Here is a 24,550-nt window from a genome sequence, read left to right as displayed (position 1 = left end):
GACTTTCTGTGTGTATATAAAGTCTGCTGCAGTTTCCACGGTAAACATCTGATGAAGTGAGCTGTAGCTCACGAAAGCTCATGCTCAAATAAATTGGTTAGTCTCTAAGGTGCCACAAGTACTCCTTTTCTTTTTGCGAATACAGACTAACACGGCTGTTCCTCTGAAACCAAACATAATATTGTAACTCATCAGCGGCACGGTCACCATAATTGGTGATAAGAGATGCAGTTCAGCTTGTCTACACAGCAGCTTCCCTGTCCTCATCACCATGTTTGTACCATAATACCTACAAGTGCAGTTAGGCAACTGGGTATCAGTGCATTCTGGGAAAAATCTGGACTGCTATCCCACCCTGCAGCAACAGGAAAGCGCCAGAAGAACATGCTTCCAGTGCTTGTGCATGCATGTGAGACAATGCTTTGGTTTGTCCAGGAAGACTGGACAAAGAAGATGCACAAATATGGCTGGGGAGTCCCATCCACATTGCTAAAAAGGGTTCTGAACCAGTTGGATGCAGGAAGGCAGCAGTGTACTTATTTAGGCCTCTTGCACGGGTGAAACTCCGTTGCTGCCTTGGTTCCTAAATGAGTTTTAACCATGTGGTTGGTGTATGACCACAAACCACACTTAGAGCAGACCATGTCACTATCACTGGTTACCAACTCACCAGCTGTAACATGGACAGGACCTTACCTCATTTTTTCAACAGGTCAGGGAGGTAGGATGCATCACCATCTTATAGGTGGGAATAGCAAAAAAAAAAAAAAAAAAAAAAAAAAAAGTAAATGACGTGACCATGGCCACACAGGAAGTCTGTAGCAGAGCTAGACTCTTGCTCCCAGATCCATGCTCAGTTCAGTACATCACATTCTGGGGAGCATATGTTGTCTATAAATGATTCATTTCTGCAAGTCAGACCTAGACTAGGACATGTGTTGAAATTTATTGTCCCATCTATCCCTAGAGTTCAGTGCAGAAGTACCAGTAAAAGTGGTCTCCCTCCCCTTCGCTCAGAGTGGCACTCTGAAAACTCAGGTGCCGTGATATATTTTTCTCTACATATAGGATGTGATTTAGAAAATAAAATTCATGTGGTAGGTCACCATCTTAAGTGACAGCCCCAAAGCCTATAATATGCCCACTACATGACACTCACTTGTGCAAGATTTAGGCTTGAGTCATTCATGGACAGTAAAAATGGCAATTCAAATCCTAAACTGGCTTGGTGTTATAGAGTGACTGAGCATCTGAGAGCACCAAAGATCCCATTCCAGACACTGAACTAAGGTTTCGTGACGAAACTCATTTAGTAGCAATAGGCTAAAAGTTTATCAAAATAGTTACCATGCTCCAGCTGAGTGAAGTAGTGCATCTGTGTTGTGAGGGAGTGGATGCTGCTCTTCTGATTTTCAGGACTCTCCGTGAACTTGCTCCACCCTGCCTCTGACCTCCTAACCACCTACTCCGCCTGCTGACTCCACTCCTTCAGGCTTGGACTCCTGACTAAAGATGCGGGTTACTGTTGCTTCCGCTACCCTATACTCCCCCTCTTTCCCTCTGACTCATCTTCTCAAGTTTCTCTCTTCTCTTTAGCTTAAGGCAGATGCACTGTGAAAAGGCTTGTGCAAAACTTCATGAAGGATACTATTTAAAAACAAAACACTGTGGAAGTTCACTCTTTGGTTTCTCGGGTTCTCAGCAGTTTGAAGGAAGTAAGCAGAGGAGGTAGCAGACATAGCCAGGAGGCCCTGAAGAGGAGAGGATCGTTAGAAGTCGGAGAGGGAACACACAGGAGGGTTAGAATGGCTTGAGAGATGAGACAGGATTTCACATTAGGCTTGTAACAGGCCAGGCCCCATGTATTCTACGGCTGATGAATTAAACCACTTGGTGCAGAATTGTGCTCCGGAATCTACCCTTCCAATTTAAAAAAAAAAAGTTTCCAGTCCTTAGCGTTATGGGGGAGAAGGAGGAAGGAACTCACAAATGTGAACTGAATGTAGTGTTGCCTCCCTGCATCTGCAGACGGCCTGAAACAATAGCTCTGAGCAGCGTGAACTGCCCAATGCATCTCATATGGACCCAGAGGTTCTCTGGCTGCATAATATGGCATTTGTCCAAGATGCCATGAAATGCAGCATTTCTGCCACAGAATTCACTATTTTTCTACAACTAGGCACCCAACATTTTGTTTTCCATCCCACTGCCCGGAACCTGCCTGAAACTGTTGCTGGCTCTGAGGAGCTCCCCACGGGAAGGAGTTAACACTTTAGATAAGCTATTACCAGCAGGACAGTGGGGTGGGAGGAGGTATTGGTTCATATTCTCTGTGTATATATAAAGTCTGCTGCAGTTTCCACGATATGCATCTGATGAAGTGAGCTGTAGCTCACGAAAGCTTATGCTCTAATAAATTGGTTAGTCTCTAAGGTGCCACAAGTACTCCTTTTCTTATTTGTGCTGGAAATGGCCCACCTGATGATCACTTTAGATAAGCTATTACCAGCAGGACAGTGGGATGGGAGGAGGTATTGGTTCATATTCTCTGTGTATATATAAAGTTTGCTGCAGTTTCCACGATATGCATCTGATGAAGTGAGCTGTAGCTCACGAAAGCTTATGCTCTAATAAATTGGTTAGTCTCTAAGGTGCCACAAGTACTCCTTTTCTTTTTGCGAATACAGACTAACACGGCTGTTACTCTGAAACAAGATTACAGTGCACACTCCCTGCACTGGTGTATGGAGCCAGGCAGCAGGGGATCAGGGGAACAAGAGCTTGAGTCTAGCTTGCAGAAACGGAGCAAGGGAGACAGGTGTAGGCTGGTGAGCTAGGCAGGCTGGAGAACAGCGTAGCAGTCGGGAGTTAAGCTACTGAAGCCAGCTCTAAGTTTCCTCTCTTCCGTAGTACTCATGGGAAGAAGGAGGTTCTCATCTGGGTGACCTGGACAACATTATGGGAGCCAAAATTTTGGAAATGGTGCTTGGGAGCCTAGAGAAAACACACACACACACACACAAATAATCACGGCTGAACAATGACCTAAGTTTACATAAATGAGTATTTTCAACAATGAGCCATAGCTGTGGGTATTTGTGTGGGAGCAGCAGGAGTGCCAACAAAGCTACTTCATGGCAACAGAATAAATTAATATTACTGTGGAATTTAGGGGCTGCTGCCACAGAATCTGGTCCCATTGTGCCACAGAGTACATGAGACCCTGGTAACAGAAACAGAAGAGAGTTATTAAATCACATACCACAATAACCCCTGCAAGAGCAGGATCTAATCTCCCCAAAAGAGCATGTCCTAGACATTAACACTGATACTACAGTTGATGTTAGCCAAAAACATTACGATTGCACAAGACTCAGGAATGCAACGTTCTCCTATCAAGAGCAGCATAGAAATTTATGTTTCATTTCTAAACCATTAGAAAGGAGCTTCCTATTTCTCATCTGTGCCTCAGACAGGACTATAGCGTAAATCCACTTTCCCCCCTTTCCCATATCTTATTACAGAGATTAACGTCATCTGTAGAATAATAAATTGGATCTAGAGAAGAAGATTATTTGCACTTACAAGATTTCCACAGCAACTGGCATTCTCCATTCTACTGAACAGACTCTGCAGCCTCCACTAGGTTACATGCTCATATTTACTGATGCCAGGTAGATAAGAGAGAGATAACAGCATTTCTGAAGTGCTGATATCCATCACATAAGAACTAGTAGGCTTTTTAAAGTTATCTTAAAGAAGTGCACCCTGACAGAAAAGCAGAGTTCATATGAATTTGTGGCTCTTTTTTTTAGCAGAGCTCCCTTATGAGGGACACAAGCAATATGAAAGCTACAACAGTATCTGGAAATAGAGGCAAAAAACTGAAATTTCCCACCTCACCAGGACATGCATTATTTGACTGCCTCCATTACTCATCCAGGAAAGCTGTCTGCCAGGGGTGTTCCAAGCCTACCACCCCTCCTGCACCTTCTAACGCCACAATAAATAGCCCCAAAATTGTCTTCTGTCTGGAAAATGTAGAGCCATCATCCAAAAGCTACAACTGAAATAGCACCTTCATCTAGATCTACTGCCTCCTGAAAATAAAGGTGTTAAACTGTTACGATGTGACTTAGCAGGGATGGGGGAGTGTTGACCTGGGAATGTGCCCTGGGGATGGGAAACCTGAGAGCCTGTCACCTGAGCCAGGAGGGGGAGGGGGAGGTGACACCTCTGCCCAGGAATGTGGACCGGAGGCTGCAGCAGGGAACCTGCTGGGTGGGTTTAGTTTTCAGTTTGGGGCTGGGTGGAGGAACACAGGGAACCCCAGGGCTGGGGTCTAAGCTCCCTGCTCCCACAGAAGGACTTGACTGAGGGGTCCTGGGTGTACCCACAAGCTCTGTTTGGGACTGTGTTCCTGTTGTCCAATAAACCTTCTGTATTACTGGCTGGCTGAGAGTCTCAGTGAATCCCAGGAAGAGGGGTGCAGGGCCTGGACTCCCCCACACTCCGTGACAACTGGTAGCAGAGGTGGGATCTACTGCACCCCGTGAACGGCGCTTCCTGCAATAAGTGACTGGGGAACAGTAAAACGAAGGGGGATTGACGGGGACCAGGCGTGCTGAAGATTCAGAGAGAGACGGTTTCAGGGGGCGGTTAACCCCGGGAGTGTGTGACCAGAGAGAAGGACTTTTGCAGTAACAGGGTCCCCCGGGGGATTGCAGCGAGCGGTCCCAGGGGCGGAGGAGTCTGCAGCTCGACCCTGGCAAAGAGTCGGTGACCTCAAGGAGGACTGGCACACTAAGGGCTTTTCCTGGAAACTGTGGAAAGCTGCCCGGCCTGCGAGTGGCCAGCAGGGAGATGTACGCTAAACGCCTTAAGAGCGACCTGGTGGAGCTGTGCAGGCAGAGAGGGCTGCACATTGGGAAGTCCACCAAGGAACAGCTGATTGCCCAGTTAGAGGAGAGGGATCACTTGGATGATCCGATCCCTGTCCCTGAGGGAAGCCGCCCGGCAGACGCAGCGTGGGCCCTGGGGCCTGACCGGGCTAGGAGGGGTCAGACTGCTGCCAAGGACATCCCAAGACCCTTCCTATCTATGCCTGGGGGAGGGGGAGGGGGAAGCCCAGCAAATACTGAGGGCACCCTGACCCCGGCAGCCAGCAGGGGATCCTCCCGGCGGAGCTCCCTATCCCTGGAGCGGAGGCGGCTGGAATGGGAGAGGGAGATGAAAATGAGGGAGCTGGAGGATCATGAAAAACAATGTCAACATGAGGAGAAACAACATCAACATGAGCAGGAGGAGAAGGAGAAACAACGTCCACATGAACAGGAGGAGAAGGAGCGGGAATGTCAGGAGGAGGAGAAACAAAGACAGCATGAACTGGAGCTGGCCAGGCTGAGGAGCAGTGGGGCTCTGGCTGTGGTGAGTGAGGGGGGACCCAAGACTGCAAGGAACTTTGATAAGTGCTTCCTGGCCCAGCGGAAGGAGGGGGAGGACATAGATAGCTTCCTGACGGCCTTTGAGAATGCCTGCGAGATGCACAGGGTTGACAGGCTCCAGACAGGCTCCAGTTCCTCACCCCCTTACTGGACCCCAAAGCCGTGGAGGTGTACAGCCGAATGACAGGGGCGGAGACAGGGGACTCTGAACTGTTCAAACAGGCCCTGCTCCGTGAGTTTGGGCTGACCCCCGAGATGTACCAGAGAAGGTTCCGGAGTCAGCGTAAAACGCCTGAGGTCACCTACCTACAACTGGTCAACTGGATGCAGGGACATGCCCGCAAGTGGACAGCTGGGGCCCAAGCTAAAGAGGACCTGCTTGACCTAATCGTACTGGAGCAACTGTATGAACCGTGCCCTTCCAACCTGAGGCTGTGGTTGGTGGACAAAAAGCTCGAGAACCTCCAACACGCAGGGCAGCTGGCCGACGAGTTTGTGAACAGTCGGTCGGGGGGTAGCCGGGAGGAGTCCCAAAAGGACAGGCCCCCCCCGATGCAGAGAGACAGAGTCACCATGAGGCCTCCCAGCGGGGAAATAGGGAGAACCCCCTCCAAAGGGGAACGCCTGGCGTTGGGCCCCTCCGACCCGCTCGAGGGGACCAACGTGACCTGAGCTGCTATCACTGTGGCCAGAGAGGCCACGTACGGTCCCAGTGCCCCGGGCTCAGGGACAAACTGAGCAGACCCAACCTACCCAGGGTTAACTGGGTAGGGACCCAGCTGGACGAGGGGCAGACGACCCAGGAAAGGGGGGCTACCAGTTTACCACCTGCTCAGGAGGGAAGAGTACCCCAGGCCAGCTCTGCCAGAGGGCTGGAGGCTCTGGACTCAGGGTGCTCGGTTTACAGGGTGGGCGCGGGGCTGTCCCTCCGGAGAGAGTGCCTTGTTCCCCTGGAGGTGGATGGGAGGAAGGTCAATGGATACTGGGATACGGGCGCGGAGGTGACGCTGGCCCGGCCCGAGGTGGTGGCCCCAGATCGGGTGGTGCCAAACACCTACCTGACCCTGACAGGGGTGGGCGGGACCCCATTTAAGGTGCCCTTGGCAAGGGTACACCTAAAATGGGGGGCCAAGGAGGGCCCCAAGGATGTGGGGGTACATCACCATTTGCCCACTGAAGTTTTGATGGGGGGAGACCTAGAGGACTCGCCAAGCAAGCCCCAGTCCGCCCTGGTTGTGACCCGTAGCCAGAGCCGGCGAGGGGCACTGCACCCTGACCTCGGGGAGGGTACCACACCGGAGGCACAGGACCCTTCCCTGGTGGGGAGGGAGGGCTGAGGGGCACAGCTCAGAGAGGCGGAGGCCTCAGACCTGGCCACTGAGGGGGAACCGGGCCCCATCCCTTCCCCAGCCACTGAGTTCCAGGCAGAGTTGAGGAAAGATCCGTTTTTGCGGAAGCTCAGGGACCTGGCCGACCTCGGTGTGGTACGGACCATGAGGCGAGGCTGCCAGGAGAGGTTCCTGTGGGAGAAGGGGTTCCTGTACCGGGCTCCCACAAGGGAAGTAGAGTCCTGTGGGATAAGGAGGCAGCTGGTGGTCCCCCAGAAGTATCGCTGCAAGCTCCTGTACCTGGCCCATGACATCCCCTTCGCAGGGCACCAGGGAATCCGGCGCACCCGGCAGAGGTTGCTACAGAACTTTTACTGGTCCGGGGTCTTTACCACGGTCCGGCAGTATTGCCGATCCTGTGACCCCTGTCAGAGGGTGGGGAAGGCCCGGGACAAGGGGAAAGCGGCTTTGAGACCTTTGCCCATCATAGCAAGACGACCCGGTCGGGGAAGAAATACATTCTGGTGGTGGATTTTGCCACCCACTACCCCAAGGCAGTGCCCTTAGCTTCCATTGAAGCAGACACCGTGGCCGATGCACTCCTGACCATTTTCAGCCAAGTGGGGTTCCCCAAGGAAGTCTTGACAGACCAAGGCTCCAACTTCATGTCGGCCCTGCTCCGGTGCTTGTGGGAGAAATGTGGGGTCCAGCACGACTGGGCCTCAGCTTATCACCCCCAGTCCAATGGGCTGGTGGAGAGGTTTAACGGGACGCTAAAGATGATGCTGAAAACCTTTATGAACCAGCACCCGCAGGATTGGGACAAGTACTTACCTCACCTGCTGTTCGCGTACAGGGAGGTGTCCCAGGAGTCTACCGGATTTTCGCCTTTCGAACTGTTATATGGCAGGAGGGTGAGGGGCCCCCTGGACCTGATGAGAGACGAATGGGAGGGGAAGGCCACTCCCAATGGAGAGTCAGTGGTGGAGTATGTCCTGATCTTCCGAGAGAGACTGGCTGAACTCATGGGCCTGGCCAGGGAGAATCTGGCCAGAGCCCAGAGGAAGCAGAAGGTCTGGTATGACCGCACGGCGTGGGCCCGTGCCTACGCCACCGGGGATCAGGTGATGGTTCTCATCCCCGTGAGAAAGAACTACAGGCCGCCTGGGAGGGCCCTTTCAAGGTTGTCAAGCAGCTCAATGAGGTAAACTATGTGGTGGAGCTGTCAAGCCGGCCGCACCACCGCCGGGTGTACCATGTGAATATGATAAAGCCATATTATGCAGGGGGAATGTGGTGTTAGCCGTGTGTGGACAGTGGGAGGAGCAGCGAGATGACCCTTTAGTAGATCTATTCCCTGGGACCAAAGCTGGTTCTTCCCTGGAAACAATTCCCCTCTCGGATCAGCTAACCCCTGCCCAGCAAGCTGAGGTCAGGGGGGTGCTGCATCCCTACCGACAGCTGTTTTCCAACCAGCCTGGACGCACTAATCTGACTGTCCACCGGCTGCAGACAGGGTCACACCCACCGATAAGATGCTCCCCCTTCCGAGTCACAGGGAAAACTGCTCAGGACCTGGAAAGAGAGGTCCGGGACATGCTGGCTTTGGGGGTGATCCAGCCATCTGCCAGCCCTTGGGCCTCGCTGGTGGTGCTGGTCCCCAAAAAGGACGGGTCAGTCCAGTTCTGTGTTGGACTATCGGAAGCTCAATGCCATCACTGTATCTGACGCCTACCCCATGCCCAGGCCAGACGAGCTCCTAGACAAGCTGGGAGGAGCTCGGTACCTTACCACCATGGACCTTACAAAGGGCTACTGGCAAGTGCCGCTGGATGCAGATGCCTGGCTGAAATCGGCCTTTATCACCCCTCTGGGGCTCTATGAGTTCCTGACCCTGCCTTTCAGCCTCAAGGGAGCGCTGGCCACCTTCCAGCGCCTAGTGGACCAGCTCCTGAGGGGGATGGAGAGTTTTGCCATGGCGTATATTGATGACATCTGTGTCTTTAGCCAGACCTGGGAGGACCACGTGTCCCAGGTTAGACAAGTGCTGGACCGACTCCAGGGGGCTGGGCTGACTGTAAAAGCAGAGAAGTGCAAGCTGGGGATGGCTGAAGTATCTTACCTGGGCCATCGGGTGGGGAGCGGCCGCCTAAAGCCGGAACCAGCCAAGGTGGAGGTGATCAGAGACTGGCCCGCTCCCCACACCAAAAAGCAGGTCCAAGCCTTTATTGGGATGGCAGGATACTACCGAAGGTTTGTGCCCCGCTTTATCTAAAGATTAGAGGAGGAAAACAAGTTTCCTGCTTTTTTCAATGCCCAGTTGGGTTTCTTAACTCTGAACAAACTAGTCACTGAATTGGACTAGTTGAATAAGCTGAAATGAAGAAAATATTCTCTCTTCACCTACAGAAGAGGCTATTACTGACAAAAACTTGGGTATCACCTCAACAAACTCTGAGTCCAGGTGCTTTGCCAGCCACAAACCACTGAACAGGTGGAACTTTCTTTAAAACGTGGCAGCAAACCTGTACTGCTTAGTATTTAATTTAGATGATTTCAAGAGATGATAAATGCATGGCTTAACATAAGTTGACAATTTTAAATAGGCTTACTTTTAAAAAAATAAACCTATACATAATTTAAATTAAAAGAGAAAGGAGTATCATCTCTGTCAAGTCTAGTGTAAAAGTATAATTAGGCAAACCAAAAAAAAAAAAAAGAGTATGAAGAGCAACTAACAAAAGACACAAAAACTAACAGCAAAAAATGTTTTTAAGTATTCCAGAAGCAGGAAGCCTGCCAATCAGTGGGGCCACTGGACAACTGAGGTGCTAAAGGAGCACTCAAGGAAGACAACGCCTTTGTGGAGAAGCTAAATTAATTCTTTGCACTGTTCTTCACTGCAGAGGATGTGAGGGGGATTCCTACACGCGAGCCATTCTTTTTAGATTATGCCTCTGACTGGTGTCAATAAAGGAGGTTTTGAACAACCTGATACATTAAGCCGTACTAAGGCAACAGAACCAGATGGTATTCACCCAAGAGTTCTGAAGGAACTCAAGTATGAAACTGCAGAACTACTAACTGTGGTATGTAACCCATCATTTAAATCAGCTTCTGTACCAGATGACTGGAGGAGAGCTGATGTGATGCCAATTTTTTTTAAAAGGCCCCAGAGGCAATCCTGGCTATTACCGGCTGGTGAACCTAATTTCAGTACCAGGCAAATTGGATGAAACCATAGTAAAGAACAGACTTATCAGATATATAGTAAAGGGAAGTTATGCCTCAAAAGTCTATTATAATTCTTTGAGGAGATCAACAAACATGTGGACAAGGGTGATACAGTGTACTTGGACTTTCAGAAAGCCTCTGACAAGGTCCTTCACCAAAGATTCTTACGCAAACTAAGCAGTCATGGGACAAGAGGGAGGGTCCTCTTATGGATCAGTAACTGGTTAAAAGACCAGAGGAAAAGGGTAAGAATAAAGTTTTCAGAATGGAGAGAGGTAAACAACGGCAGTTCCCCAGGGATCTGTATTGGGAGCAATGCTGCTCAACATATTGATAAATGATCTGGACAAACGGGTAAATAATGAGGTGGTAAAGTTTGCAGATGGTACAAAATTACTCAAGATAGTTAAGTCCAAAGTTGACTGCGAAGAGTTACAAAGCAATCTCACAAAACTAGGTAACTGGGCAACAAAATGGCAGATGAAATTCATTGTTGATAAATGCAAAGTAATGCACAACTATACATACAAATTGATGGGCTCTAAATTAACTGTTACCACTCAAGAAAGATCTTGGAGTCACTGCGGATAGTTCTCTGAAAACATCCACTCAACGTGCAGCAGTAGTCAAACAAGCTAACAGAAAGTTAGGAACCATTTCGAAAGGGATAGATAAGTCAGTAAATGTTATAATGCCTCTATATAAACCTATAGCATGCCCACACCTTGAATACTGCGTGCAGCTCTGGTCACCTCATCTCAAAACAGATATATGAGAAATAGGAAAGGTACAGAAAAGGGCAACAAAATTATTAAGGGTATGGAACAGCTTCCATATGAGGAGAGATTAAAAAGACCAGGACTATTTGTCTTGGAAAAGAGATGACTGAGGGGGGGAATATGATAGAGATCTATAAAATCATGAATGGTGTGGAGAAAGTGAATATGTGGAGAAAGTGTTATTTATTCCTTTACATAACACAAGAATCAGGGGTCACACAATTAAATGAATAGGCAGCAGGTTTAAAACAAACAAAAGGAAGTACTTCTTCACACAACGCACAGTCAACCTGTAGAACTTGTTGGCACGGGATGTTGTGAAGGCCAAAACTATAACTGGATTCGAAAAATAATTAAATAAATTCATGGAGGATAGGGCCATCAACGGCTATGGTGAAATGGTCAGGGATACAAACCCATGCTGTGGGTGTCCTAAGCCTCTGACTGTGAGAAGCTGGGAGCGGACGACAGGGAATGAATCATTTGATGACTGCCATGATCCATTCATTCTCTTTGAAGCACCTGGCATTGGCCACTGTGAGAAGACAGGACACTGGGCTAGCCGGACCATTGGTCTGACCCAGTATGGTCATTCTTATGTTCTTACATTCTAAAAAAAAATCCAATTTAAAATAAACTGATCTTTTTAGTTAAAAAAAAAGATCAATTTTTTATCCATGCTGGAGGATGTTATAAGAACCAAGTGTCCTGTTATGTAACAACCTGCCCATATCCCATATTCTCCTAATCACTCATTTAAATATTAGTTTATGCCATGAAACATGATGGTTTACTTCCTTCCTTCCCAAGGTTTTGGATTATTTCTTCTAATCCTTTCGACTGAAACTGTGGATGGTCTCATTATCCATAGCCAGTTCTGAAGCCGGCTAAGGTCTCAACCTTGATGTCTTGTGACCATGAGTTCCACATGTTAACCCTGAATCACGTAAAACAGTGCTTCCTTCAATCAAGTATTAAATGTGCTACCTTTCAATTTCATTACGTCACCTTGAACTTGAATCGTGGGAGAATAAATAGGATTTCCGAAGTCACATTTTCCATGTCATTCATTATGTTGTATACTGCTAAGGATGGCAATAAAAAGGTTTCAGAGTAGCAGCCATGTTAGTCTGTATCCGCAAAAAGAAAAGGAGGACTTGTGGCACCTTAGAGACTAAAAGATTTATTCGAGCATAAGCTTTCGTGAGCTACAGCCCACTTCATTGGATGCATTCAGTGGAAAATACAGTGGGGAGATTTATACACACAAAGAACATGAAACAATGGGTGTTACCATATACACTGTAACGAGAGTGATCAGGTAAGGTGAGCTATTACCAGCAGGAGAGCGGGGTTGGGGGGGGACCTTTTGTAGTGATAATCACGGTGGGCCATTTCCAGCACTTGACAAGAACGTGTGAGGAACAGTGGGGGGGGGAGCGGGAGGGAATAAACACGGGGAAATAGTTTTACTTTGTGTAATGACCCATCCACTCCCAGTCCTTATTCAAGCCTAAATTAATTGTATCCAGTTTGCAAATTAATTCCAATTCAGCAGTCTCTTATTGGAGTCTGTTTTTGAAGTTTTTTTGTTGAAGAATTGCCACTTTTAGGTCAGAAATCGAGTGACCAAAGAGATTGAAGTATTCTCCAACTGGTTTTTGAATGTTATAATTCTTGACATCTGATTTGTGTCCATTTATTCTTTTACGTAGAGACTGTCCAGTTTGACCAATGTACATGGCAGAGGGGCATTGCTGGCACATGATGGCATATATCACATTGGTAGATGTGCAGGTGAACGAGCCTCTGATAGTGTGGTTGATGTGATTAGGCCCTATGATGGTGTCTCCTGAATAGATATGTGGACACAGTTGGCAACGGGCTTTGTTGCAAGGATAGGTTCCTGGGTTAGTGGTTCTGTTGTGTGGTTGCTGGTGAGTATTCGCTTCAGGTTGGGGGGCCGTCTGTAAGCAAGGACTGGCCTGTCTCCCAAGATCTGTGAGAGTGATGGGTCATCCTTCAGGGTAGGTTGTAGATCCTTGATGATGCATTGGAGAGGTTTTAGTTGGGGGCTGAAGGTGACGGCTAGTGGCGTTCTGTTATTTTCTTTGTTGGGCCTGTCCTGTAGTAGGTGACTTCTGGGTACTCTTCTGGCTCTGTCAATCTGTTACTTCACTTCAGCAGGTGGGTATTGTAGTTGTAAGAATGCTTGATAGAGATCTTGTAGGTGTTTGTCTCTGTCTGAGGGGTTGGAGAAAATGTGGTTGTATCGTAGAGCTTGGCTGTAGACAATGGATCATGTGGTGTGGTCTGGGTGAAAGCTGGAGGCATGTAGGTAAGCAGAGCGGTCAGTAGGTTTCCAGTATAGCGTGGTGTTTATGTGACCATCGCTTATTAGCACTGTTGTGTCCAGGAAGTGGATCTCTTGTGTGGACTGGTCCAGGCTGAGGTTGATGGTGGGATGGAAATTGTTGAAATCATGGTGGAATTCCTCAAGGGCTTCTTTTCCATGGGTCCAGATGATGAAGATGTCATCAATGTAGCGCAAGTAGAGTAGGGGCATTAGGGGACGAGAGCTGAGGAAGCGTTGTTCTAAGTCAGCCATAAAAATGTTGGCATACTGTGGGGCCATGTGGGTACCCATGGCAGTGCCGCTGATTTGTAGGTATACATTGTCCCCAAATGTGAAATAGTTATGGGTGAGGACAAAGTCACAAAGTCCAGCCACCAGGTTTGCCATGACATTATCGGGGATACTGTTCCTAACGGCTTGTAGTCCATCTTTGTGTGGAATGTTGGTTTAGAGGGCTTCTACATCCATAGTGGCCAGGATGGTGTTTTCATGAAGATCACCGATGGATTGTAGTTTCCTCAGGAAGTCAGTGGTGTCTCGAAAATAGCTGGGAGTGCTGGTAGCGTAGGGCCTGAGGAGGGAGTCTACATAGCCAGACAATCCTGCTGTCAGGAGACTGCTGAACTGGAATTAATTTGCAAACTGGATACAATTAACTTAGGCTTGAATAAAGACTGGGAGTGGATGGGTCTTTACACAAAGTAAAACTCTTTCCCCTTGTTTATTCCCCTTCCTCCAGCTGTTTCTCAGATGTTCTTGTCAACTGCTGGAAATGGCCCACCTTGATTATCACTACAAAAGGATTCCGCCCCCCACCCCGCTCTCCTGCTGGTAATAGCTCACCTTACCTGATCACTCTCCTTACAGTGTGTACGGTAACACCCATTGTTTCATGTTCTCTGTGTATATAAATCTCCCCACTATATTTTCCACTGAATGCATCCGATGAAGTGAGCTGTAGCTCACGAAAGCTTATGCTCAAATAAATTTGTTAGTCTCTAAGGTGCCACAAGTCCTCCTTTTTTTTTAATAAAAAGTATGTATGCAGTGTTGTCACAGCCCTGCTCATCCCAGGATACTAGAGAGACAAGGTGTGTGAGGTAATATCTTTTATTGGACCAACTTTTGCTGGTGACAGAGACAAGCTTTCGAGCTTACACAGAGCTCTTCTTCAGGTCTGGGCCCAGAAAGCTTGTCTCTCACCAACACAAGCTGATCCAATAAAAGATATTACCCCACCCACCTTGTCGCTCCAATATCCTGGGACCAACACAGCTGCAGCAGCACTGCATAAGCCTCTTTGCACAGTTAAAGGTAACTGCTGAAGCAAGAGATCTGAGCTCAGCAGAAGAAGGGAGGTCTCTAAAATGTTGGAACAGAGTGGTCTGTGTGACGTTGCACCCCATAATGCTTTATGGAAATATGCTTATGAAAGTAAATATGACATAACTGGAATATGTTTTATGCTAGATATACCATGTAACATATCTCTGTAAAGGTTATGATCTACTGGATATATTCATCCTATTTGTATGCATGTATCGTTTTTGTATTCGAAGTTATGAATATTTGCAATGTACTTGTTTAATTGTAAGTAGCCTCAGTGAAGCAGTTGGTCAGCTTCCTGAGGAAAGACTATTCTCAGTAAGTGACCAATCAAGAAACACTTAAGCTAACATTGAACTTGGAGACGTCAAACCACATCTGAGCTTTCCTGGGATGTGACCTGGCTGGTAAGGAACTGAGTCATTCATGAACATGTAACTTGCCCATGTGACTCCAAAACTCCATCTTGGAGCTGGATTCTGGAGAGGAGAGAGGTCCCCACCCACAAGAGAAAGTCTATTTAAGCCCCTGGGAGACCCCTCCATTTGGTCTTCAGCTGGCTCAAGAGATAACCTCTCCACCCCCAAAGGATATCTGAAAGAGACTGGAACAAAGGACAGTGTGAGTGATTGCTGGACCCAGACTAGAAGGAGGCTAGAAAGAAGCTACTGGAACATTTCTAAGGGCGAGATTTCATCTGTAATCACTTTCTTACTGTATTAAGCATAAACTTGCATGTTTTATTTTATTTTGTTTGGTAATTTACTTTGTTCTTTCTGTTATTACTTGGAACCACTTAAATCCTACTTTTTGTATTTAATAAAAAGCACTTTTTACTTATCAATTAACCCACAGCATGTATTAATACCTGGGGGGGGGCAAACAGCTGTGCATATCTCTCTATCGATGTTTCAGAGAGCGAACGATTCATGAGTTTACCCTGTATAAGCTTTATACAGGGTAAAAGGATTTATTTGGGGTTTGGACCCCATTGGGAGCTGGAAATCTGAGTGTTGGAGACAGGAACACTTCTTAAGCTGTTTTCAGTTAAGCCTGCAGCTTTTGAGGGACGTGGTTCAGACCTGGGGCTGTGGTTGTAACAGGCAAGCGTGTCTGGCACAACCAGGCAGGGTTCTGAAGTCCCAAGCTGCTAGGGAAAATAGGCTGAAAGGTAGTCCCAGCACATCAGTTGGCAGTTCCCGGGGGGGTTTTGGTCATAGTATGTTCACACTTTCTGAACACCTCCTTGCTTTGAAATGGGTTCCATCCCCATATAGTAAGGCATGGAATCTCACAGTACAGAGCTCTGAAGACAGCATCATAAAAAATAAAGCCACTTACTGGATTTAAACTAGCTGAGCTCAAGCAGCTTCTATAATGTGGCCCACAGAACCTCTTGGAGACAATCCCACACCTTTACTGAGACATCTGCAATGCCGGGTTAATTGAAAAGGTAACACAGATAATATATGAGACAAGATAAAGATAAACTCAGCTTTAGTGCAGTGAAAAGACTGTTTAGTAACCTTTATCCATTTTATATCTTAGCTGTTTTCTTTTCTCTAGCTAAAAGGCTTTCTTTTTGCTAGCAGTGAATCCCCTTCATTGCCTTCAGACTCCAGTTCATGCTGAAGTTCCATCTGGCCTCCCACATGTTTACAGCTCCTTCAATTTTAGGGTGAGCTGCAAATTTGATCCTGCCTGAGTTTGTGCTGAAGAAACGACTAACAAAAGAGGATATGAAGCAGCCACGTAAGTTGGAGAATGATGCACAATTTTAAAATCAGTTTGTATAAGCACCTCTGGAAAAACTAAAGCATCCTGAACTGAATTAATATTTGTGAAGCAACATCACTGCTTTACCATATGCTTCACCATAATTACAGAAGTAGCTTCATGGACCATAGTTTCAGAAGCTCTGATTTACACAGTGATCAAACCAGACACCTGGTCTCACAAACTGATAGGCCCACCACCAAGAACATTAGGAAAAGATGAGCTTTGAAGTGAGGGAAAGTTAATCGGATACCATGATCTGGTAGCTGTGAATTCTGGTAAACAGAAAAGGCTGCATGTTGCATACTCTTCATTTCACTTCAACAAGAGTGTTAAAATACACAGCAGCAATGGAAAGGAGGTTTCCCATGATGTATATCTTTTTGCAAGAATCCACTTCCATATCACGCAGGAATGCTTGGTGCACTGCCATGCCTGGAGTCACCTGCACCCTTCTTGTGACATCAGCCTTCCACAAGATTACACCACAATCGTTGGGAACTTATTTGCTCAACAATAACCTCTTCCAGTTGGGGAAGCCACATGTTGCCTTTGAGGTCTACTAACTTTAAGGCCTAAATTTTCTAACCTGGGTACTTACATTTAGGCTCCTAAATAAAGAACTGATTTTCAGTGGTTTCACACAACTGCCCAGCTCCTACGGAAGTCCGCAGGAGCTCACCATTTTCGAAAATCATACCTCTTCTGCTTAGGTGCCTAAATATGGATTTAAAAGACTAACTAATTACCCAATGTTGAAAAATTTGGCCTCCAGAGTGTTAATGGCTATACTTGCAATAAATCTGTTTCTTGCAACTACCATGAATAAAAAAAAAAAAGGGAAATCATCAAGTACTTAAACCCCTGGATGCTCCAGCAAGGAGTTTCTTTTAAACCACCTGAAGACTTAACAAGATTTACTGCAAATATCTATAGATTTCTTTAGTCTCCATGTAAAACAGGGTTTGGTTGGAGGGGAAGGGGCTTAGGGGTAAGATTATATTCTCCTGCAGCCTCGGAATCCCAGATACCCTAGTTCATAAAAAACAACAAAAGGAAAAGTGGCTGGCTCACTACAAAAGCAATTTTCCCTCTCTTGGTATTGACACCTCCTCCTCAATTACTGGGGGTGGACAACATCCACCCTCACTGAATTGGTCATGTCAACACTGATTCTTCCCTTGTAAATTAACTCCCTTCTCTTCATGTGCCAGTATATTTATGCCTGCATCTGTAATTTTCACTCCATGCATCTGAAGTGGGTTTTTTACCCACAAAAGCTTATGCCCAAATAAATCTGTTAGTCTTTAAGGTGCCACCGGACTCCTTGCTGTATTTGTGGATACAGACTAACACAGCTACCCCTCTGATACTTAACAAAAGGAAACTGGGGATTCACAGACCAATGTAGTTTCATTATGCTAGTGCAGTAATCTGTGAAAAATAAACTACATAACTTGAAAAGTAAATTTATTGAAACAGAAAGAACATAAAATCTAAGGGCTTTTCTATGTAGTAGGTTAATCCACCCTAGAGGGGTGTCAGGTCTAGTGTGCGGCACTCTAACCGGCCCACATGGAGCCTGATGGTGCAAATTATTGTAGTCCTGTTTGAAACAGAAGGACATTAACACTCACTAGGGAACTCCTAGTGCATACCAGCAGGATCCCGACAGGCCAGTTAGTGCACAGTATGCTAGTGTGCATTAGAATTTACACCCCCCTAGTGCAATGGAATACACCATGTACACAAGCCCCACAATATTATTTTTAAAACTGCCCTTTTGTTGTTTTTTGTTATGACAGTGATCCTTTGCAAAGAGAAAAAGAGTAAAAACTATGAGAACCATTTGTTATTGTTGTACATTATGGGGTAGATTTCTGTATAATCTCTAAACAAAACATGTTGCACCATGACTCAGTGACAACCTGGAATACAAATCCTTTTGCTTATCTCAGCCCAAGAGACAATCCTGTTACTCTAACAAGAGTCTCAAGGGAGGCTGTCTGTCTGTCTTTGGGTGTGATGGGGAATATGGGGAGCAGATGCCTGTTGAAACTTTGCTTATACAGGAAGTTATCTGAGGCAGCTCTCCAATCAGACCATGCTTAAACTTAGCTAGGTGGGAGAGACCTGTTCTAGAAAGAGGTTTTGTCGTTTTAGCATGGGCCTCAGGTCAGAGTGAAGTAGAAGTCAGGTAACTGTATAAACACTACGATGTATGGAACGGAGGCGAATGTACCTAACAAACTCTTCCCATTTCACTGGGGTTCAAAGACAAAGGTCCCTTAATGGCCTGTTTGCTTTGCAAGAGAGCAAGAATGGTTGTGACTAGGGTGCAAATTTTTAAAATAAGTTGGTTTTTAAATCTTAGCTTTGAAGCAAAAAATCAGTGTGTCTGGGAACCCTGCCATAGAGAGCATCTCATACCAAGGAATTATTAGGTATTTTGCAGCATGGCAGAACTGCTACCTCTGCTAGCGTGAAATGGTCTATACTACTAACAACTTGAAGCTCCTGAAGTAAACATCCAAGTTTTTTCAAAAGCTGCCAGTTCACTGAAAAAGTAGAATACAATAGAAAACTGCTCTGTTAGAATAGACTGATGCAATAAATACAAAAAGTGTTTTCTGTAACTCATGCCAAAATATTTCATCCAACCAATGGTGCACTTAATTGTAAGTATTTGTTAGAGAACTGGACCTATTAAGCACAGTTTGCACAATCATGAGTCATCTTTGCAAAATTCATGAAAGATAACCAGCCCAGGCACAGAATCTGTGGGCCCAGCTTCTCAATTATGGGAGTCAGTGTAAACAGATATTATTTACCCTGGTTCAGTGATGGGGTGTAGTTTTGCAAATGTTAAATATTTATTAGATTTCTACTGTGAGCTGTGATAAGCATTACTCCCACTTACCAAACTGTAAAGTTGATAGCTCTTCTCGGTTTATTACAGTAAACTTAATGTAGTGACGTTTATCATCACCAGCAGCAGACTGCCCCTTAGCACAAGTATCCAAATGTTTCACCATAAATACTATGCACAAGAAAAAAATCTAACCTCTTGGTGTAGATGGGTTTAACCAAAAAGGCCTGACATTGGGCTAGTGGTCAAGAGATTATTTTTAAACCTAACACAGAGGCAGATTTTTTCCTGCGCTATTTTCAATATGCAATAGTTTAAGAGATACATCCACTGTACTACTGCTGGGCGCAAGCCTTCTCCCTTTGTGTCAACGTCAAAACCAGAAATCTTCAATGGGAGCAAGAGAAGCTGATTAATCGTAACTCATGTGACACCACTCAAACCTATTAACAAATATATCATTTTCAATGCCCCTAAAATTTTACATTAACGGATGCCCCATTCACACAGCTTGTTAGCAGCTTAAACCAGTGAACAGCTCACCTTGAATTTGACCAGAAGACAAGTGACTGGTTTTCCTGGCATTTGCTGCAGGCAAATCCATACTAAACTGCTCAGCAGTCAAGTATTCATCTGCTCTGTCCCGGTTGGCAGGACACTTGTTCCTTTTCTTATGTTTGTTCTTCCATACCTCCTCTTCGTCCTTTTCTTCAGACCCAGAAGATTTCTGCAGAGAAGTGCCTTGCCTCAGACTGTTCAATGTTACTCTCCCACCCAAGGCATCACTCACTTTTAACAAGTCAGTTGCCAGTCCAGGCTGTTTTACGTAATAATCTTCATCTGCTTCACGGTTTCCTTCTCGACCGATGCTGGGATCTCTTTCATGAGGCCGTCTGTTAGCAAAGACTTGGCTTTTATTTTCATTCAGTTTCTCAAATCCTACAAATGCAGGCTGTTCCAACTGAGATGTTTGGATTGGTGAATAGCTATGTGCATTCAAGCCATTTCTTGCCAGAGCTTCTCTCATCATACCTCTCTTCACAGAGGGTTCTACATCCGAATTGGTGTCATTGAGGCTGCTCTCTTCTAGCTGTATCTTCTGTGCAATGTGATTTAAATAGGATCGGAATCTACCGCTATGGTGCTTTTGCACAAGCCTGGCATAAGCATTCTTCTGGGGCAGAGCAGGCTTGCTTAGTCCATCTTTGGTAATTTGGGAAGAAGCACCTTTCACAAATCCCAGGTGATCCATATTCCAGTAATATGCCCAGACTTTAACGTGTTGTAAACAAACACGGGGGGGGAAAAGGGTTATTGTCTCAAAACAAAGGATCAAAGAACTGATTACATTAGCAAAGATGTGAAAAAGTTTATTGAATGAGGATTTCTTGATCTTTAAAAAATTCCAAGGTGATGAATAGTTCAGATTTTACTGTAGTATTACCATATCAGAAGCTACACTATATTAAATTACTATCAGTAATCCAGGAGTGATCAAACTATGGTCTGCAGACCACATCCGGCTATAATCCATCCAAAATAAGAGACTTGGGCCAAATGATTACATTCCAATTCTGAATGATTCCTTTAATCCTCTCTTCCTTGCCTCTGACAAATCTTGGCAAATTAGGGCAGCAACCGATGGACGTATCAGATGTACCAAATTAGATGCATCAGGAGTAAAATTTGATCATGTCCATGTCAGTCTCTCCAAAAATAACTGCATCCTTACTGAATTGTTTAGATGCTTCAACAACAAGGACATATCTCGTCACTTTGTTTCCTGTAAGCAAAAAATAGTTTCTTATTTTCTACTGTGACTGACAACAGGTAGGCCTTTGAAGCCACACTACATGAGAGCTTTGCGTCAGATTCTAAGACTGTCCACTCCAGTGTCTCTTTCCATATATAAATGTACTTTCAATACAATAGGCATATAGTGAACTCACTAGTATAACTGAACATCTTGCAAAGGCTCATCAATTTTTGGTGTACAAGGTAGATAAGCTTGTTGTTTTCACCATGACTAATTTCTCTAGAAGACATTACTACCTCCGCTTTGATGGCAGCAGGGTGAAGTGTATAAGGATCAAGTATCTTTTACTCTCATTTCAGCTGCTCTAGCTTCTGAGCAGCAGAACTGAAACAGAGTCAAGTATGTTTCACCAAGCTATTACTCAACAAAGCTATAGGCAGAGATGTGGTAAAACCATTAATTGGTAGAATGCCCAAAGGCAAAGTTCAAAGCAGTAAACGATATAATGGAGCCCAATACTGGAGCATCTCCACAGTGTTTGCTGCATTCTGCAGCGTTCCAGAAAAAGCTTTAAAAACTACTATTTTTTCCTCTCGCTCCAAATTTCTCACAACTTGACATGGTATTTAACTGTTCCAAATCAAACTATAGCAGCCACAAACATGTGACCTCACCTGAACTATTCATTTGCTGAGGTGTGAATTTGACAGCCTAGCTGGGACCACTTGGATGCTAAAATTGGCAAATACTGGAATCTAAGAAACAAACAGATGAAGTCAGGAACACTGTCTTTATAAACTTTTCCCCACACCTCTTTCCACAGTCTAGGACTCTGCACAGGTGTTCCCCAGAGCAGGACTTCCTTGGCACAAAGCTTCCACTGGGGAAAATGGGTTCCCTCTCTCCCCTCCATACTGTGGCACCTTAGAGACTAACCAATTTATTTGAGCATAAGCTTTCGTGAGCTACAGCTCACTTCATCGGATGCATACTGTAACTTTTCCTCTCAGTTGCCCATCCTCTTCCCCACTGTAGTAGTTACAATGAGAATAGGCATGTTGGCTTTTTCTTCTTTCTGCAAGCTGCCGGCACCTACAGCACTGCTTAGGCACAGGGTGCCCAACAGAGACTGAGGTTTGTGGAACTACGTTTCTCCACAGTGTGCTGACTTTTGCCCTTTCGGAGTAAGAGTATACATTGCAACTTGATTTACTGAAAAAATTGAGCAAGTATGTGAGTAGTCTTCACAATGCAATACAAAGTGAAAATAAATCCCTGCATAAACAGGAAAAATTCCCTGTGCAATTTTGCATCTCTTCCTAAAATTTTCCATTTACCCTGGCATAGGTAGGCTTTTCTACTTGACTGCAAGATTATCTTACCACCAGAGTTATTATAAAAACCCTCAAAAAGGTAGGTCTACACCATTGGTTCTCAAATTGGGGGTCCCTCAGGGGATCATGAGGTTATTACATGGGGGTCATGAACTGTCAGCCTCCACCCCAAACCCCACTTCACCTCCAGCATTTACAATAGTGCTAAATATAAAAAAAAAATTAATTTTTAAAGGGGGGTCACACTTAGAGGCTTGCTGTTTGAAAGGGGTCACCAATACAAAAGTTTGAGAACCACTGGTCTACACTGCAAGAATTAGTGACAAATCTTAAGAGTTCCTTAAGATGTTATAATTCCTCATCAGTGCAGTTTTCTCCTGTCCTTGCCTATGAGTAGCAGCAGAAGAGACTCAGACCTCCCCTGAGTGAGATGCAGTTAGAGGTGGGCAAAAGGGGGTCGAGAGCATCCCCAGTTCCAGCAGCCAGGAGGGAGAAGTGAAAAAAGAAACATTTTGCAAAAGGCAGGTGGGAAGATTCCTCCACTTCTCCCAACAGCCAGGGAAGGACTTAATACACCTACCAGTCAGAATGCAGTATGAAAGTTGCATGGGTTATTTTAAAATAATGGGATGTGCACCACTACTGGCCTTCAACATTATTGCATCAACTTATGAACACAAGATTCTTACAATAGCATCAGTAAAGGGTTAAAAATGTGCATTGCATATTTTCAGCAATGCAACACACTAATTACAACAAAATACTGGGCATTAAAGATTGAAGCTCTTTAGTTTCATCTCTAGATTTCATAACTGGGCTGGCTAAATGGCTGTGGACCAATCCCTTAACTTCTATGTCTTGCCAATAAAGCAGGGATACCAACACCTCATGCGGGGCAGCAATGAGTGGAAAGTGCTTTGAGATCCCAAGTTGGAAGGCAACAGAAAAAGCAAGTGATACGTTAAGTAGCAGCGGGTTAAAGGGAACCCAACAAGATAATTCCTTGATCAAATTTAATCTCGGAAACAGGGAGCTCATTGCATCTGCCCCTGCTTACAATGGGAAACTAGAGCCACCCGTGAGAGCAGGCTGGAGCAACACGCGTCGCAGGCCAAGGCGTTGAACAACCAGAGTCTTGTGATGGCCACACGCTGGGGGAGCGCGGCACACGCCGCGCCGTGCCAGCCGGGCGCGGGGCAGAGCTCGAGGCCCAGGCCCGTAAAGGTGCGACTAGCTCCGCCTCGGCCAGGCGTGACTGGGGTGAGGGGATGGCGAGAAAAACGAGACCCGTTCCCCAGCTACCGATTCGTCTCGGGCCCGCCCCAGCTCGGAGCGGCAGGGAAGAGGCGGCCCCGCTCGGAGCCGCCCGCTCTCCGCTAGACGCCGGGGCCGCGGCCGCGGCCGGGGCCGCGGCCGGGAGCCCAGCGCGCCCGGCGCAGCGCCCGAGCTTCAGCGGGCCGGGACCAGCAGCGGCGGGGGGCTGCAGCTGGCCCCGGGGGAGCCCCCACAGGGGCGGCGGCGGCGGCTGGGCCTGGGGTCCCGCCGGCCCCGTCACTCACCGGCCGGGCCGCTCCCCCGCCGCGCCGCTCCGTGCCGTTTAAATGTCCCAGCTGAGCCGAGCGCCTCCCTCTCTCCTTCCGGGGCAGAGGTCGCCTACGGGCCGCAGCAGGGGCCAGAAAGCCTCGCGCGCGAAGCCAACCCCTGTCTTCTTGGATGGGAGGGAGGGAGGAGCCACTCAGCCCCTCCCACCCCCATGAATGGGGTCATGCTTATCCTCCACCTGTAGGAGTCGCCCAGGAGCTCAGTGGGGCGCTCACCCCTCCCAAGTGTGGGGGAGGGGTCCTTACCCCCCACCCAAATCCGGGGGGTTTCAGTGGGGGAGTCATAGTCACCCAGCTTGCAGGGCAGTTAGTGATGCTTCCCCGCACCCCCTTTCCCCACCCCCAGCCCCATCTCCCCACCCCCTTCCACACACTCCCCTCCTCCCCACCCCCATCCCCCCACACACTCCCCACCCCCTTCCACACACTCCCCTCCTCCCCACCCCCACCCCCATCCCCCCACACACTCCCCTCCTCCCCACTCCAACCCCATCGCCACACACACTCCCCTCCTCCCCACTCCAACCCCATCGCCACACACTCCCCACCCTCTTCCACACACACTCCCCTCCTCCCCACCCCAACCCCATCGCCACACACTCCCCTCCTCCCCACCCCCATCGCCACACTCCCCACTCTCTTCCACACACACACTCCCCTCCTCCCCACCCCAACCCCATCGCCACACACTCCCCACTCTCTTCCACACACACACTCCCCTCCTCCCCACTCCAACCCCATCGCCAC

At 47.0% G+C, this 24,550-nt stretch overlaps 1 protein-coding gene across 8 annotated transcripts in view; it reads right to left on the bottom strand.

Annotated features, from left to right (window-relative positions):
- Nucleotides 1-23,871, bottom strand: part of DIS3L2 (DIS3 like 3'-5' exoribonuclease 2) — a 286,215-nt gene extending 262,344 nt beyond the window's left edge. For 3 of the 8 annotated variants that reach the window (XM_073359145.2, XM_073359147.2, XM_073359148.2), the window contains exons 1-2: nt 23,762-23,867; nt 19,656-20,895 (exon numbers count right to left, since the gene is read on the bottom strand). In XM_073359145.2, coding sequence (XP_073215246.2) covers nt 19,656-20,364 — 709 coding nt within the window. In that variant the 5' untranslated portion in view covers nt 20,365-20,895; nt 23,762-23,867. Of the gene's footprint in view, nt 1-696; nt 739-1,347; nt 1,752-19,655; nt 20,896-21,542; nt 21,565-23,761 lie in introns of those variants that run through there. The other 5 variants (XM_073359152.2, XM_073359149.2, XM_073359146.2 and 2 more) reach the window with 5 other exon arrangements.
- Nucleotides 23,872-24,550: the final 679 nt, after the last annotated feature.

This window comes from Lepidochelys kempii, chromosome 9 (genome assembly GCF_965140285.1).
Source record: "Lepidochelys kempii isolate rLepKem1 chromosome 9, rLepKem1.hap1, whole genome shotgun sequence".
NCBI lineage: Eukaryota > Metazoa > Chordata > Testudines > Cheloniidae > Lepidochelys > Lepidochelys kempii.
Note: the sequence above shows the minus strand (reverse complement) of the source record. Positions and strands in the feature narration are given on the sequence as shown.